We start from the raw sequence: 18,839 nt of genomic DNA on the forward strand, positions 1-18,839 counted from the left end.
TATATATATATATATATATATATATATTTTATATATATATATATATATATATATATATTATATATATTATATATATATATATATATATATATATATATATATGTGTATGTATGTGTGTGTGTGGGTAGATAGATATTATAATGTGTAATGTTTGGGGTTTCTTTCCCGCTGTACCCCATATAACCCTACTTCAAAATTCATCACCCACTGATTGATAAATATTGCTATATACAATTATGCGTAATTGGCCTCACATTCTTGCATATATGATGTAAAGAATTTTTTAAACTAAGTATATGCATTTGGTATTTTAGCTAATTATTGGTTGATGACCGCACCGCCTGGGATGTGATCCGATGCCGACCTGATTGATGATGCTGACATCCTCATCACTGGATGTTGATCCGTCTTTTCCCTATGATGCTGTAGTTTGCAAGTAATCCTATATTTTGTAACTTGGTGAGCACTTATGATAATGATATTGTTATACACACATACACACAAATTTAAGAGAGAGAGAGAGAGAACATTTTCTGTTGGCTAGCTCTTGTGTGAGTGGCCTTTTTTTCTTTTCAGGAGCACTTTCTGGTGTTACACAAGGATAGGTTGTTCTGAGGCATAGGGCCTCCTTTCCACCTGGGATGCTTCAAAACATCCCAAAGAAATATCTCAACAGATGGCAGCCTTGCAAATCAGGGAAACCGCAGCACATGCCGAAAAGCTTAAATGTATTTAGGTAGAGTAGAAAAGTGTGGAACCTGATCTTTAACCTTAAATAATGTCTGAACCATCGAAAAATGGTGGAATGAGAAGCCGTTTCTCCTTCTTCCTTCTTTTTTTTTTAAGGGTCATCATGGCAAAAAAAAAAAATCTTTCTACTAGGTGCAGTGACTATGAAGTCAACTAAACTCCGACACTAACTACATTCAGGCAATGAACTGAGATTTGATGACCCAGAGTCAGAGGGGTTGAACAATGATGGACAGAAAATAATTCTCTCTCCTGTGCTTGTGTGGAGGGCCTTTAGTAAAGGTGGTAGTATTTTCGTGGTGGTGTTAATATGTAGTTGATCATGCATGCCCCACTGCTTAGGCCGACTAGGGTAAGTTCTAAGTACTATATAGGAAAGGGCAAAGGAGGGTGATGCGGCCTCTCTCCCATATTCTGACCCGTGGCTGGATGTGCAAGCCTAGTACTAGGCTATCCTGACAGAAACCCTTGGTGGAGCTGTGCAGGCTCCTCTGTGGTGTTGCAACCGTGTGGCACTCAGCGGCGTAACCGATCGCAATCTGGGTGCTCGGAGGGGCAGAGGTGCGCTGCTGCACACTGAGACACGTGTGACGGATTGTGGAAGTACTTCATGGTAATGCCGTATCATCAGCATTAACCATTAGGTTTCCTGGACCAAGAGGTCACTCGTTTTCTAGAGCTTCCTGAGGACGCAATATACCTTGCGAAACGTGTAAAGGCTGCTTACATCTACGGAACCACGCACTGATCGAGAGGAACGGCTTTTGTCCTTCACATGTTTTGCATACACGGCTGGAGAAGCTTGGTGCCGGCATACGGGCACAACTAAATGTAAGTGCAATACCTACTTTTATTTTTTTAAAAAACAATATATTTTTTTTATATACTACACCATGAGGGGCACTCTTTCTCCTGTGAGCCTTTGTAGGAAAATAAGAGACCACACTACTATATCCAAGGCACCTGGCAGTTGGTGGAATAACGTATAAGAGGAGTGGTTATCCTGGGAATGAACCAAAGGCATTTATTAAATGAGATCTGGTAAGTGGCCATTTTTAACGGTGACAGGAATATCACTGAAGTGGTGAAATCACATTGTGTTTTAACATCTTATGGGAGAAGCATTGATCGTTTTTACAAGCACTTGGCTAACATATTGGGACTTTAATGGAAAGAGGACCAATCTAGAAATCCTCTATTTAATTGTCACATGTATATTCTTTTTATATATGAACATTCCTACAGCTGAGGGAAATCTGAGGAGAATCTTCCAGGCTACACCACTCTAGTGCTATGCCACTCATCCAGCCCTCTACATTTTAACATGCAGATCAGACCTGGTTTTCAAAGGCTCTGGTCAAGAGGAAAATCCTCAACGCGTCAGCTGAACATCCTGGTTGTATGGGCATCATTTTAATACTGTTCAATCAAGTGATGTGATATGATATTTTATATACGTAGTATTTTCTGTATACACCACTTTTTTGTTTTAAATACATTTTTTTTAAACATTCATGCATCAGGACATGCACCTTCCTTTGCTCTTGTAACAGGAGCTCCTCGCGCCGCCTGTTACTTGTAATAACAGGCGCTTTCAGCGCCATTATGCGTTCCATGCTGGAACGCATACGGCGCTCGCGCAATGGCGTTATCGCCCGGCGCCGCGTGCGTTCCAGCTTGGAACGCGGAAGTGCGCCGCTATCCACGGCGGTTCTCTTGAATTCAGTGCTGATGCACTGCAGCTGTCTTTCTGCCTATAAAGGCATTCAGAGGCAGTAGAAACATTGTTCTATTATTGTCCGCCGTAGCTCGGCCACGCTGCTGATATTGGCGCCATCGCTCCCCATGCTGCAACACCGCTCCAGCCTGCAACTACTACTTTAGTGCTGTTACATCTACTGCAACAGGGAGCCATTGCTGGGGACAACCTTGAGGCCTTCCTTGCTGAACACCTTACACCACGGAATCCCTGCTACTACACTGAAACCTGCAAACGGATAAGTAGATATTGTGTCACTTATAGTGCCATAGGAAAATCTGCTGCTTGTGTTCCATCTGATAATATTGCTATTATTATGCCTTGTGGATATCAACATACTATTTGGGAGATATTATTGTACTAAGGACTGTTTGCTAAGGAATACCTTAAAGGGCCACCTACCTTCAAATTACCTGAGCTATATTTGCCTCTCATATGCAGCTATAATTGCCTAAGCTATATTTCTTCTTATATGCAACTACTATTGCCTGAGCTATATTGCATCTCATACGCAACTACTAGTTGTCACTACAACTCCTACAAGCTTGACATACGTACAAATCGCTCTAAATTATTAAACATGTTCGCTCTAACTTTTCTATGCTAAGGGTTGATGGTATTTCATACCATCTCCTTTAGTGGCATAATACATCCATATATGTATAAGTGATATGATGTAGAGAACCACCAAACTCCTGTTTGTGTGAAGTGACGCCTGGGGCCCAATACTGAATTCTCACATTAGGAAGCGCATTGAAATCCTTGCTAACCGCAGTTGTGGTTCCCTCTGTTCACCAGTGCTGTTACAGCTCTTTTCTATGTTGAAGAATGATGTCCTGGTTGAAGTGACAAGCCAAAACTACCCTAGGAAGGAAGTTCTGGTCCTCAACACCACCGTTTCCTTGTTTTAAGACCAGAAATGGCTCTTTGGTATTAGTCTTCCTGTTCCCTCGTCTCACATGGGTAACAGGAACAGAAACGCAACCTTGTGAGAGAGTGGAAATGGGAATGTCACTAATAAGGTTCAAAAGGTGTCTCTGTCTTCTGTTCACACATTTGTGACGTTTTACTAGGTTCAGGCCTCTTCTGAGACCAGCTTTTGGCAGTAAGGTGCATCAAGCTGCTCTTTGAGTTGGGAAACCAGATTCCCATGTTCTGGACTGTTTGAATTGATTGCTGTGTTGCCCTCCCCTCGGTTGTATTGCTTGGGAATGTCCTAAGATCAAGACTGTCCTGTACCGTACGATTAAAGGAGTCTCAAGGTTTTTCACCTTTACGCATTAAGGTGGAAAATCTTTTTGTAGTGCAGCTCCCCGCCAGAGCCCCCCCCCCTTACCAGAATTAGATCTTTACAGCGACGAGAAGGAGCCCAGCAGCTTCAGCCGGTGTCTCAGGTCCTCATTGGATAGATTGATAGCAGCAGGGGCTCCTGCTGCTGTCAATCCAGATCCAGTGACACGGGAGACGGGGCCAAGTCCTACTGTCTGTGTCAATGGACGCAGCAGCAGGACTCGGGAGTGCGCCGTCACGAGTGCCCCCATGGAATGCGGCTCTCCTTGGGGACACTCAATGCGGAGGAGGAGCCAGGAGAGCCGCCGGGGGACCCCAGAAAAGGAGGATTTTCACAGAGGAGGTAAGTATAACATGTTATTTAAAAAAAAAAAAAAAATCTTTTGCAATCACTTTAAAGCGGCGTTCCACCCAAAAGTGGAAAAAAGTGTAACCGAAGGGCTACACTGCTGGGTACCCTATACCCAAAATGGCGGTGGTAGCACTGACAGCTGATGGAATCATCAGCTGCGGGTGCCGATTATCGCTAGACTCCAGGACAGGTAAGTGTTCATTTATTAAAAGCCAGCAGCTGCTGGTTTAATATTTTTATTATTTTGGGTGGAACACCGCTTTTGAGAGTGTGTGGGTTTTTTTTTCCTGTGAAATCCTTTTATTTGGAGTATAATACAGGTCACCGTACACCCTCCCCTCTGGAGGGCTTTTTTTCTGATTTACATGCTAAAAAAAACTAGACTGTCCTAACAAGTTGCTTTACCAGTGTCCTTATCTCAAGGTGATAACATAGAAACCTTGGCCAAGACCTGTGTCCTGTACTGTACTCCAAGAATTTTTTAATAGGCAAGTTAAAAATCCTTTTTTTTTTTTTTCACCTTCGTACTAGGGATAATTTCAGTGGCATACATAAACGGTTGAAAGTATTCGGTTTTTGTTTGCACTGGCAGGCACATTTGCAAGAAGAATTGACTGAACTGCAGTACAAAACGGAACAACTTATTCTGGCTAATGAAAATCGAAGTCGTCAGGTTGAACGTCTTCAAGTGGAAAAAGAAGAGCGAGAAAAAGAAGCAGTTAACTACTTCAAAGCTTTAGAGGTAAAACATCTTTTATATATACTTTTAAGGCCAGTTCACACCAGAAGCAGTTCCGTTCAGTTCCATGTGCTTTTTTTCTGCACAAAATGCATGCACAGTGTTTTCCATGTATTCCAAAGGCTCTAGTTCACACCATGCAGTCAGTTTCTGCCCCCGGAAACTGACTGCATGGTATGAATTGGAACCATTGGAATACATGGAAAACACTGTGCATGCATTTTTAGTGCAGGAAAAAAGCACATCTGGTGTGAACTGGCCCTTATCCTTTATTTTCACCTGCTGATCCTGCCTGTAATACACATTATAATAACTGTGCTTGCAGTGTTCTAATGAGGAACGTGCAGGGTCTGCATCTCTTTAGAAGTGATTAATCCTTTGGAAATATCTCACCAAGTACAAAAAATGTTGTTGAAACATCTCCAGTTTGACCGGTTTCTTTGATTTTACTGAAAATTACAGCATTGCGTTGCCTTGTCTGTTGTGGTTTCCAGTGAAAAACTTGTATCTGTTATGCTGCGTTTGGGTGCCGATAACAATAAATGGCTCTGCAAGTGCAACATATTTTTGGGCATTTCGTAAATGCAAGAAAAATCTCAGGAATTTGCAAGCATTCACAAAACGTTATGCCGCGTAAACAGTCGTTTTTCGGCATGAAAAAAAAAAACGTTGTTTTTCAGCATGTCCAAAAAACTATGTTTTTCCAACTTCATCATTAAAAACGATGTTGCCCACACACCATCGTTTTTGAAAAATGATGAACAAAGCGCGGTGACGTACGACGGCACTCTAAAGGGGAAGTTCTATTCGCCTTTGGGCTGCTTTTAGCTGATTCCTTGTTGGTAACAGCGTGATGAATGTACTTTTTTACCAGAACGAGCGCTCCCGTCTCATAACTCGCTTCTGGGCATGCGCGGGTTTAAAACGTTGTTTTAGCCCACACACGATAATTTTTTACAACCCGAAAAACAACATTTTAAAAAATGCAGCATGTTCGAATTTTTTGTTGTTGTCGTTTTTCAGAAGCCGAAAAACGATGTGAAGCCCACACACGATGATTTTAAATGTTTTTAAAAACGTTGTCTTTTTTCATGCCGAAAAACAACCATGTGTACGCGGCATTGGTGTGAATGCAGCCTGATAGTATAGTCAGTGAATCGGCTACTGCAGAGAGTGAGCTGCAGGACGGACACAATGTTGTAGGGACAGAACTCTGTTTATTATAGGTCAGGGGTCAGAAACCTTTTTCCATATCAAGTACCATTTTTAAAAGCACTTGTCAACTGGCATGCCAGTGAAAAATTAGCGCATCATACTCGTTTAGTGTTTTTCACATTTTGCACTCATAAATGCACAGATAGGGCCAGATTCGCAAAGAGATACGACGGTGTATCTCCTGATACACCGTCGTATCTCTGACTTAGGCCTGTCGTATCTTTGCGACTGATTCATAGAATCAGTTACGCATAGATATGCCTAAGATCCGACAGGTGTAACTGTGTTACAGCGTCGGATCTTAACTGCAATTTAAAAATGGCCGCGGGGGGCGTTCTCGCCGATTTACGTTGAGAAATATGTAAATCAGAGAGATACGCCAATTCACGAATGTACGCGGGCCCGACGCAGTGTTACAACGTTTACGTAGCGGTTTTCCCGGCGTATACACACCCCTGCTTCTATGAGGCGCAGCCAATGTTAAGCCCCTTTCACGCTAGTGAAGTCCACCAGCCGATCTGCCCGCTCAGCAGGGGGATCTCTCCGCTGATCCCTGCTGAGCACGAACACACAATCGGATAATCCGACGGAACACATTTGGTGTCAGACAATTTGAGAGCATGGCCATCCAACATTTGTTGTCGGAAATTCCTACAACAAATGTCCGACGGAGCAATACAGACTGTCAGATTATCCGACAAAACACATCATCACACCATTATTGTCGGAATATCCGATTTGTGTGTATGGGCCTTTAGGCTTAAATGTTCAGAAATGTTGAATTTTCCCTGTGAGGCCTCATGCACACTGGATGTTATAAAAATGCTGTAGAATGTTGCATTAAAAACACTTTTTGCTGCATTTTTACATTCACGTTTTTTAGCAAGACTATACTCCCACAAAAGTTTATGGTTCATAAACGCAGAATAGCTGTTTTGTTCAATGTTGGAGCATTTCTACAGCTGAAAAACTCCTCTTCAAACCCACTAGGTTTGGGGGGTTTTTTTCAGCCAGAAAACACCCTTGCCTAAAAACGCTAATAAAAGCCTATGTGTGCATGGACATATAGGATAACATGCTGGAGAGTTTACTGGCTATAAAAAATAAACGGCTGAAGCAAAAAACTGCAGCTGTAAAAACGTCCAGTGTGCATGAGGCCTGAAAAGCAATGGATAACAACTGACATTTTACAAACATAGGTGTTATTCATAACTTTAAAGTGATTGTAAATGATCACCTTGTAAAACAACACATTGAGTTTAAAATAGAAATTAAAGGCAAAACATTTTTGTAAAGATTTTAAACATTTATAAATACCTATTTTTATTTTTATTTTTTGTGATCACATTCCCTCTGTTCTCAGCTGCATAAAAGCTGGGGGAGGAGAAGCAGAAGCACAGCAGCTTCCCAGTGAATGGCTGTGCAGCATGTCAGGACAAGTCTGATCATTAGCAAAGAGCAGGCTGAGTTCCCAGCATAGCTAAAGTACTGACCACAGTGTATTCTCCTGCTTAGTGTGGTCAGTTTTTAATAGGAAAGCAGAGGGACTGGCAGGAACACCAGGGATTTCACATAAAGGAAGCAATACAAAGAACAGGATACTTTTTCATACAAGTACATGGTACAGAGGGCACATATCAGGAAAATTAAGTTTTGGGGTAACAAACGCTATGTGAATGCTGAGATGTTTTCAAAGTGATTTTTTTATTCTTATTTATATAGAAAAGACCACAAATGTATTATTTTTTAACGTCACTTACTGCAATTTAGTCTTGCTTCTTTTGAAATTTTAACAGAAATCACATGAAGAAAAACGAGAACTGCAGGTTCAGCTTGACCAAGCATTACAACAGGCCCAAGATCCTAATAGTAAAGGCAATTCGCTGTTTGCTGAGGTATGCAAATTAATTGTCATGCTTTTGTAGAATAAAAATGTATTGAATTAACTTTTCTCCCTTGTATTTATGCCAATTTAATATGTCATCCATTAATTAGAGAAAAATATGTTCACAGACTGGATAAAAAGTGATATTTAGTCAGTAAAGTCAGTAAAAATGTGGTTTTGATCTGATATATACAGTTCTCATGCTCCGCATCAGCCAAATATACCAACACCCTATCTCTCTCATCCTAATCCTTAATGTCATCATTGGTCCTATAGGGTTGTAATTACCATTTTGTGCTGTCTGGAAATGGTTATTTTTATGAATTACCAGGCTTGGAGCTACTAGTCATTAGTCTAGTTACCAAGTGCACTGCCCCCACTATCGGAAAGCAGAACCCTGCTTCTCCTGCTTTGTGCCACTTAAAAGAAAATATAGATGATGCAGAGATAACCAAAGCTGCTTTGGGTAACAGGTGGATAGTGCGGTGAATCGCCTGGCTAATGAGAATGTTAGACTTCGGAGTTCAATGTGCACCTGTGACCCAACTTTGAACATCAAAGAGGAGTTTCACCCCCCACTAAAAAATGAAAAGTCGTCGGGTACAAAAACTGTAGCTGCTGACTTTTAACATTAGGACACTTACCTGTCCCAGGGTTCCCACGATATTGGCACCCGAGCCGATTTTCGAAAATGCTCTCGGGTGCTGCCACCGCCATTCATGGTATGGGAAACCGTCGGTGAAGCCTTTTGGCTTCACCGCTGGTACCCTACTGCGCATGCACAAAGCTTGCGGTGCTTTCTAACTCGCCCAGCGTCCGGGGATGGTGGAGGTGGGTCGAACTTCCAAGGGACAGCTCCGTAGGAAAGGGTACCTGTCAAGTGGTACCCGTTCCACCCCCCCCTCCCCCTGGAAGGTACCAAATGTGGCACCGGAGGGGAGAGGAAGCAGATGGCCTTTTTAAAACTGCATCAATTCTTCTAGGTACATTTGCACAAAGTTTTTAAAGGCACTCGGCAGGTAGGTTGTTCCAACACCTTGTAGAACTAGCCACATATCTTCTGTGGATGTAGGCTGCCTCAAATCCTTCTGCCTCTTCATGTAATCCCTGACAGGCTCACGTTGAGATCAGGGCTCTGTGGACGCCAAACCATAATTTCCAGGACTCCTTTGTTCTCCTTTTTGCTAAAGATGATTCTTAATGACATTGGCTGTATGTTTGGGGTCTTATCCTGCTGCATACATTTGGGGCCACTCACACGCCTCCCTCATAGTAAGGCATGATACATAACTAATTGACTGTAGTTCTCAACATTGAAGACACTATTAAACCTGGCCAAATCTCCAACTCCAGTTGCAGAAATGCAGCCCCAAACTTGCAAGGAACCTCCATCATGCTTCCCTGTTTCCTGCAGGCACATTATTGTACAGCTTTTAGCCCTTTGGTGAAAAAACTGCCTCCTGCTACAGCCAAATTATTTAAAATTCTAACTCGTCAGTCCAGAGGACCTGCTGCCATTTTTCTGCACTCCAGTTCCTATGTTTTTTTGTAAAGTTGAGTTGCTTAGCCTTGGTTCCATGTCCTATGCATGAAAACGTGGGAAATGGATAGTTTTTTTGCCAGTCTTCGTGTTCCCTGTGCTGGCATGTTTACCTTGGGAAGCCAACTGGCCTTCCAATGCACATGCACGAGCTGTGCTGCATTTTTGTGGATAGTCCTGCAGCGTCCTGTCCCAGGAATCTGCTGACAAAGGGGATGGGGGGTAGGTACCCGCTTTAATTGGTGGTTATGTAGGGATTATTTTAGGAGGCCAATGATATAGTTTTAAACACTTTAACATTTCTAAATGTTCCTATTACATAGCAAAAATGTACATTTTTTTAAAGTTCGTTGCACTTAATAACTGTGTAACAATTAATAGGTATAATAGTTTTTTTTTAAACCTGCTGTATTTATCTAGAGCGCTTTAACAGAAAACAATGCTGGCATTATTGACTTTCTATTAAAAATGCATGTTTCTGTCAAAAACTCAAGGCAAGCATGCAGTTTGTGAAGCTTGAACCCTGATTTACGTTCTTGTTTAAGAATTCATTGTTGCTAAAGGCCAGTGACTCAATATTGGAGCCACTGGATTTGCATAACAGACAAAAGCTTTCATTTTAAGGAGAAGTCGTCTGCAATAAAACCCCCTAAATCTTATGCCGCGTACAGACGGTCATTTTTTGTGATGAAAAAAAAAACGACGTTTTTGAAAATGTCATTTAAAATGACCGTGTGTGGGGAAAACATCGTTTTATGTCTTCTAAAAAACGACAAAAAAAAAAATTTGAACATGCTCGAATTTTTTGTGTCGTTTTTCAAAACGTTGTTTTTTGTGTCAATAAAAATGATAGTGTGTGGGCAAAACGACGTTTTTAAACCCGCGCATGCTCAGAAGCAAGTTATGAAGCTAGCTTCAATGGAAAAGAGTGCTGAACGTAACCGCGTTTTGCTAGAGCATTTTGAAAAAACGATGGTGTGTAGGCAACGTCTTTTTTGAAAATTAAGTTTCAAAAACGTTGTTTTATTTCATGATTCAAAACTTCGTTTTTTTTTCATCACAAAAAACGACCGTCTGTACGCGGCATTAGTTCTGTGAATGTCTGTCCTGTTTTTTTTCTTTTAAATATTCCTGCTTTGGGAGAAATACAGTGATCATCACTGCTAAATCTTCTCCTGTTAACTAAAACTGTTATGCTGACACATTCTCTTCACTGCTTTTTGAATACCCAACCTGAACAAATATTAAGGTTAGTAAAATAACAGGTTCTCCTCTGCATACTTTTTTTTTTTTTCAGCCATCTGTTTCTCTCATGACCAACTTTAACCAGTTCCCGACCCCCGCATGTACATATACGTCCACAATATGGCACGTACAGGCACATGGGCGTACACGTACGTCCTCGCCTATTAGCGGGTGGGGGGTCCGATCGGGACCCCCCCCGCTACATGCGGAGGTCGGGTCCGCTCGGGGAGCGATCCGGGACCACGGCGCGGCTATTTGTTTATAGCCGCTCCGTCGCGATCGCTCCCCGGAGCTGAAGAACGAGGAGAGCCGTGTGTAAACACGGCTTCCCCGTCCTTCACTATGGCGGCGCATCGATCGCGTCATTCCCTTTATAGGGAAGACACGATCGATGACGTCATTCCTACAGCCACACCCCCAAACAGTTGTAAACACATACTAGGTGCACCCTAACTCCTACAGCGCCACCTGTGGTTAACTCCCAAACTGCAACTGTCATTTTCACAATAAAGAATGCAATTTAAATGCATTTTTTGCTGTGAAAATGACAATGGTCCCAAAAATGTGTCAAAATTGTCCGAAGTGTCCGCCATAATGTCGCAGTCACGAAAAAAATTGCTGATCGCCGCCATTAGTAGTAAAAAAAAAATAAAAAATAAAAATGCAATAAAACTATCCCCTATTTTGTAAACACTATAAATTTTGCGCAAACCAATCGATAAACGCTTATTGCGATTTTTTTTTACTAAAAATAGGTAGAAGAATACGTATCGGCCTAAACTGAGGAAAAAAAATGTTTTTATATATGTTTTTGGGGGATATTTATTACAGCAAAAAGTAAAAAATATTGCTTTTTTTTCAAAATTGTCGCTCTATTTTTGTTTATAGCGCAAAAACTAAAAACCGCAGATGTGATCAAATACCACCAAAAGAAAGCTCTATTTGTGGGGAAAAAAGGACGCCAATTTTGTTTGGGAGCCACGTCGCACGACCGCGCAATTGTCTGTTAAAGCGACGCAGTCCCGAACTGTAAAAACACCTTGGGTCTTTAGGCTGCATATTGGTCCGGGGCTTAAGTGGTTAAAAGCTGTTCATGAACGGGCAGATATCTTATAGTTTGTCCATCCTTGGTGACTTTTTTTGGGAGGAAGTGGGAGCGGACACCTGGTTTTGACCAGCATTCCCTGCTTTTAAGGTAAACCGGTTTTAAGACATGGTTTGCTCCCCCCCATCTCCCTACATACTTACCTGAGTTCCCAATTGATCTAGTGCTGTGCATGGCTGCATCTCTTCTCTCCCCTCTCCCTCTACTCACAGGTACTGATCGGTAGGAGCCATTTGCTCCTGCTGTTAATCCAATGCTGTGAGGAGGAGGGAGCTGGGGGGTTTAAGGTCAAGTCTAAGCTACGCTGTGTGTGTCAATAGATCACACAGCCTGGCTTAAGATCAAGCCTGCACGTCTGCCCCCATAGAAAGCGACAGAGAAGAGTAGGAGCGCCCGTGGGGGACTCCAAAAGAGGAGTATTGGGCCTCTCTGTGCAATACCATTGCACCGAGCAAGTAAGTATAACCTCTTTATTATATTAATAAAATAAAAATAAATTACTTTAGAAACATTTTTTGAGTTTGAGTGTGAGTGCCAGAGGGGACTTGGAGTCTTACAACGTGCACAAAAGCAAGCTCCATAAAGACACGGATGAGCGAGTTTGAGGTGGAGAAACTTGACTGGCCAGCAGAGAGTCCTGACCTCCACCCAATAAAACACCTTTGGGATGAATTGGAGCAGCGACTGCAAACCAGGCCTTCTCATTCACATCAGTGCCAGACCTCACAAATGCGCTTCTGGAAGAATGGTCAAACAATCCCATAGACACAGTCCTACACCTTGTGGACAGCCTTCCCAGAAGAGTTAAAGATGTTATTGCTGCAAACTCAATACTGAACCCTACAGACTAAGACTGGGATGCCATTACAGTTCATGTGCGTGTAAAGGCAGGTGTCCCAGTACTTTTGGTAATATAGTGTGTGTTGACCTGGATAGGCTTAGTCTTGTCAAACTATCTTTAAAATGTCCCTGTCACTTTAAATATACAAAGGTGCCAGCAGGTCTAAACACCCCATACACACCTGAATACCCAGACTGTTCTAAACCAGCAAAGCTTTGGCACGTCTTAAAGTGATAGAGCTTCCTTGCCTGCCCCCTCCCAAGCATTCTTGTTGGCCAGTGAGGCAGCCCATCATAGTAATGGGCCAGTAGGAATATGGGAAAACTATTGACAATACCTATTCTTTATTTTTAAATGCAGGGCTACTACACTGCATTAAAGCTTGCATATGTAATGAGCTAATATTCATGTTCTTCCTTCTTTTTTTTTTCCCCCCTCTGTCTTCCTCTCTCTTTCAGGTTGAAGATCATAGAGCAGAAATGGAACGTCAGTTGATTAGTATGAAAGTTCAGTATGAATCCCTTCAGAAACAACATTCTTTTTCCAGGCAGCAAATGCATCGCATGAAGGTATAAGTTTAGCTACAAATGTTGAGCTGTCCACGACTCCACGTAAAGCAGTCTGATTGTACAAAGGCCTCTTAAGGAGGCTTACAATTTGGTCTGATTGTAAAATTTCTAATCAGGCTTTACATCATAGTCTGATTGTACAAGATGATTACACATGATACATTGACTTTTAGATTTACTTAGTATTGCAAGGTCCTATTTGATTGAATACTATAATTCTTTGAATAGCTGGAGCTATATACTATAGTTGTTGCCTAAAGGAAGTTGTGTTATTGTATTGTAAGGTGAATGATGAGCGTAACTGACCCAGTCATTAGATGGTTGTAAGTAAAAGAAATCTAGCCTGTATACTTGCTTTTCTGTCAGCCCATGTTGAACTCTGCCACATTGCTGACACTAACTCTAGGTATTTAATGTGATCAGTTTTGTGAATACCTGCTGCACCTTCTGCATACATTTTTTTTTTTTTTTTTTTTCCTTCCACCTGCTCCTATATCACTACAGGGTGTCCAAGCCAGCAGGAGGAACCACAGCATGCAGCAGGGGATCAGGTATATGCGATACTAGAACGGTTGAAAACTGCAGCTGCTGAGGATCAGCAACGTGGCAGAGTTTCTACATTTGGGCCTATAATAACAAGGTTACATTAAGTTATACTTAGAACTTTATATTTTAAGGGTCCATGCAATAAATAAAAAAAAAATCTGGAGGCTGTCAACATGAACCTTCTGAAAATGTTTTTTTTATCAATAATGCAAATCCTCTGAATTCAATACATACTGAGGAATTGCCTTGGAAAAAACATGCTGCAATTGGAGTTGGCATTGAGTCTGAATTCCTGATCTGAATGATTATTACACAACCGTGACTCAGAAAGAATTAAGCCACGATAACCAGGAAACCAACATTTTCTAAAGGCAGCAGTGGCAGCGCCATGTTTCTTTTGGTATACGTTTTTTTTTTTTTTTTAAGAAGTTTGTATTAGGACTGCACAAAACGATAGGTGTGTGTGTGTGTGTGTGTGTGTGTGTGTGTGTGTGTGTGTTTTTGTATCAGGAACCAGCAACAATTTTTGAAAGAAGATGAGCATTCATTCTTTTATAATTCTGAAGGCCCACCTAGGAAATATTTATTTTTAACCAGTTATTTAGGCCCCTTGCACACAGGGCCATTCAGCTGCAGTGCGTCCATCCTGGCACTTTAGTGCGCCCGGGAGAGACAGGTACAGTATCCAGTCAGCTTGTCAAAGTCTATAGCAAGCTGCGGCTGGACAGGACTGGATGCCATACTGGGGGGAGGGGGGATGATAACGGCATTTAGGACCCTGTCCATTTAGGGTCAAGATTCCAGAGCACAGGTCATCAAGAGCTGGCTAAAATTCATAGTGTATGGCAAGCATTAATGATGTGACGCTTACATTTTTCTACTTCTGTTTTTTTATATAAACTTTACATGCCATCTTTAAACAGGGCGGAGCTGATCCACTTATAAGTGATCTGTTTCTACAGCATTGCATGGAGGGAGGGGCTAGCTCACAACCCTCTGACCTGATCCTGGACTCCCCTGAAGAAAAAAAATAAAATTTGAAAATATTCAATATACTGTAAAACCTTGGTTTGAGAGCATTTTGCAAGACAAGCAAAATGTTTTAATACATTTTGCCTTCATATACAAGCGATGTCTTGATATAAGTAGCGTCATGTCACAACTGAGTATAAACAAGAAGAGGGGAGCCTCTAAGTGTAGCAATATTGTTAGATTTAATGAAGGTACAACATTTAGCAATTTATTGCTACACTTAGACCCTGTAAAAAAAATGCTTTGATATACAAGTGCTTAGGATTACAAGCATGTTTCTGGAGCGAATTCTGCTCGCAAACCAAGGTTTTACTGTAAAAACCTTCCAATAATGTCCACTGATGGACTCAGAAATTCAGATACAGTCGGGTTATAATGCAGTCTACAGGAGGATTTGAACTCTGGTAAAAAATTGTAATCCAGTCCAAGTATAACCCCCCTCCTCCTACCCAGCATGCCTCAGTTTTTTTGCTAGTGTTTCGTAAGGATGGATATTCATCAGCACTAGCCTATATTTAAATTTTTTTTTTTTGCAATCTTTATCCATCTTTTTCTTGGATTTGTTTCCATTAACTTTAAATTAAAATACCTCACAACATTGTTATTTGAGCTATCTTGATCAGCCTGCCTTAAAGTAGGAATCTAAAAGTTCTTAAAGTGCCAACACAGGATGGAACTGTGGGTGCCTACAGTGACGCAGTGCTGCACCCAATCATTAGTTAAATATTGCAAGTGAAAAAAATTTACTTTTTAGGCACCAATTACATAAAGGTAAACATTTTTATTATAAATTAAATACAAAAATAGCAGGAGCTAGCGTAAATTCTGAGGAGAGAGGGGACATCAATAAATGCAATTTTGTTGATTTCCCCGCTCTCCTCAGAATTTATGCTAGCGCCTGAAGAAGCGATTTTGGCGAAACATGTAGAGCTAAAAAGTCTTACTTCATAGTCCATTAAAACATGCTCATTGCGACGCGTCTTGACATCTATGACCAATTTTGGAAGGTTTTATGTGTCACTGAATTTACACTGCAGTTTTTAATTTTGTTTCTTTTTTGTTTTGTTTTTTATTATATTTTTGTATTCAATTTATAATAAAAATGGTTTACCTTTTATGTAATTGGTGCCTAAAAAGTAATTTTCTTTATCGTACATCACGGGACACAGAGCGGCATATTCATTACTATATGGGTTATATGGAGTACCTTCAGGTGATGGACACTGGCAATCTCAAAAACAGGAAGTGCCCCTCCCTATATAACCCCCTCCCATAGGAGGAGTACCTCAGTTTTTACGCCAGTGTCTTAGGTGTTGGTCATGGTTTAGCTTGCCTCCACATCCTTGGGATTAAGGTGGGCTAACCGGTTCTGTCCAAAGGCCTCAGTGCTAAAGTGGTCAGTAACCGGACCCCAAACCATTGGGGTATAGCCCATAATGCTTTCTGTCACAGAGAGCTGGACTCTGGGCCCAGAACTTAGAAACCTTTGGGGGCCTAATGTTTCTGTTGCCAGGGTGCTATATGGGCCCAGGACAGTGGATCCTTCATAGGAACCCAGGGCCTGAAGGTCTAGACGCCCCACGGAGATGGGGAAGATTGGACCTCTTGCTGTGCAAAGTCCTGCGGCATGGAGCAGGTAAGTGAAGGGGAAACTTGCGGAACTTGGTTCGCAGCAGGTTTTTTCTGGGGGAAGGTCACAGTGGGACATGCCTATGGTTTATGCGCTGCATCTGGCAAGGTGAGTCACATATCTTAGGATGGGATGACTCTGTATGTATATATTCCCCATAATCGTGACCTCCCTGGTAGTATTGCAACTGGTGCTAGAAAGCATTGAAAAAGGGCCTGTGTGTATAGTGACTATTCTCTCTAAGAGAAGCCCCTGGGAATCTACTGAGGTTTCTTATGTAAAAGGGAGTGAATGCTCCTACCTGCAAGCCTGCTCAGAGAGGTCCAGGCGGTTGCTGCAGGAAAAAATGCCGCTCTGTGGATCCTGGCCTGGACGGCAGGATCAGCCTCTGACCTCCTCGTGTGGTCCCCCCCCCCCCTCTGCGGGCGGGCGCGCGCGTCCCCGTGATATGGGCGCAATTTCGCGCCGTTTTCTGACAGGGGAAGGGCGGGCCTGTAGGTAAAAGGAAGGGGCGGCCCTTCCAAAAAGTTCCCAGCTCAGTGAAGTGTTGGAACTGAGAGAGGAAGGACCAGAGCGGCAGAGTGGGGCGCCGAGGACACACAGTGGCCAAAGAAGAGTATTACAGTCTTCAAAAAGACTGTCTTTTACCCTAGAGATAGGGTTTCTTTTTCAGCAGTTTTTTTTTTTGGCAAATACTACTAAAGGGGGACAGAATGGTTTTTCTTTCTTTGGTTTAAAAAAAAAACAAAAAAACAAACCAAATTAATAAGGAAGGCATTTTTTTCCCCAGAAAGGTTTTTGGGCAACAACTATTTATTTTCCCGAACACCGTTAAGTAGCGGGCGTACCTCGGTATTGTACCATGGCATCTGGTTCAGAGGGTACAAGAGGTGGGGATTCCCCCAGAGGGTCTGAGATCTCGGACAAAGTCATACCGCTACTTTCCCCAGAGGGAGCCTGGGTGGGACCATCGAGATCTGGGGCTGGAGCTGGCACGGGTCAGTCCAACCCTAGGGTGGTCACGGACGAGGTACTGTCCACCTCTCTAAAGGAGATGGAAAAAAGAATGGAAAAAATGATAGCCAAGGCTATGCGGGGCAAAAAACTGAATAGATCTCCGTCGCCCGAGCGTGAACCCTCAGATGAGGAGGTCCCTTACGCAGGGGAATTGGAAGACCTCTTGGACAAGAACCAAGTAGGTTCAGGGATCGAGGATCCGGGTACGGAGGAGTCTGGCGCAGCCTCCCAAAGGGAGAGCTGGTGGGTTCAAGTTTTAACAACAGACTTGGTCCATAGGACGTTCAACTTGCCAGTACCAGATCTCCAAGTATCAACGGTCTCAGCTTTGGGCTCACTAAGAGCGCCTCAAACCAATGCGGTTTTTTCCGATCCATCCTCTACTAGAGGAAGTTATGTTCCAAGATTGGGCCAAGCCAGATAGAATCTTTGTACCACCAAAAAGATTCTCTGCCTTATATCCTATGGAAGAGAAATTTTCCAAGAGATGGGCAGCCCCGGCTGTAGACGCGGCCATCTCATGTGTTAACAAATCTTTAACATGCCCTGTAGAAAACATACAGGTGTTCAAGGATCCGGTTGATAAACGCTTGGAAACGCTACTTAAAACTTCCTTCACTACTGCAAGGGCAGTAGTGCAGCCAGCTGTGGCTGCAATTGGGGTTGCACAAGCATTATCGGATCAAGCTAAGCAGATGCTTAAACTTATTCCTGCCCAGCAGGCAGAAGAATTTTCGGACGTCCCTAGGGCCATACGCTTTACGGTAGATGCGATTAAGGATTCTATCCAGCAAGCGTCACGTTTATCGTTATCCCTTATCCATATGAGAAGACTCTTATGGTTAAAGAGCTGGGAGGCAGAGCCCCCATGCAAGAAGCTCCTGGTAGGGTTCCCCTTCCATGGAGGACGACTCTTCGGAGAAGACCTGGACAAATACATCCAGACCATTTCAAGCGGAAAAAGTACTCTTTTGCCCACCAAGAAGAAGTTTCGGGGGCCTGCGTTTAAACAACAGTACTCCCCTGGGCAGGGGCCTTCCAATACCAAACAGTATCGACGGCCTCCTGCAAGATCAAATTTTAACAAGTCGCAGGGACAGGCCGTCGCAGGCAAGAAGCAGTGGTTTCGCAAGCCAGCAAAGCCAGCCCCCAAGCCGGCCTTATGAAGGGGCGCCCCCACCCTCGAAGGTGGGGGGAAGACTGCGTCTCTTTGCAGAGGTTTGGGAGGCCAGCATTCCCGACAGATGGGTACGGTCTTCCGTGGCTACAGGCTACAAACTAGACTTCCTAAAGTTTCCTCCTCATTTTCAGGAGTCAAGAGTAC

At 42.7% G+C, this 18,839-nt stretch overlaps 1 protein-coding gene across 3 annotated transcripts in view; it reads left to right on the forward strand.

The window, feature by feature from the left end:
* The window catches only part of SPDL1 (spindle apparatus coiled-coil protein 1), a 97,506-nt gene that overhangs the window by 40,728 nt on the left and 37,939 nt on the right, over positions 1-18,839 (forward strand). For all 3 annotated transcript variants that reach the window (XM_040344680.1, XM_040344682.1, XM_040344681.1), the window contains exons 5-7: positions 4,744-4,893; positions 7,902-8,000; positions 13,180-13,290. In XM_040344680.1, coding sequence (XP_040200614.1) covers positions 4,744-4,893; positions 7,902-8,000; positions 13,180-13,290 — 360 coding nt within the window. The remainder of the gene's footprint in view (positions 1-4,743; positions 4,894-7,901; positions 8,001-13,179; positions 13,291-18,839) is intronic.

The sequence above is a fragment of the Rana temporaria genome, chromosome 3 (assembly GCF_905171775.1).
Source record: "Rana temporaria chromosome 3, aRanTem1.1, whole genome shotgun sequence".
Taxonomy (NCBI): domain Eukaryota; kingdom Metazoa; phylum Chordata; class Amphibia; order Anura; family Ranidae; genus Rana; species Rana temporaria.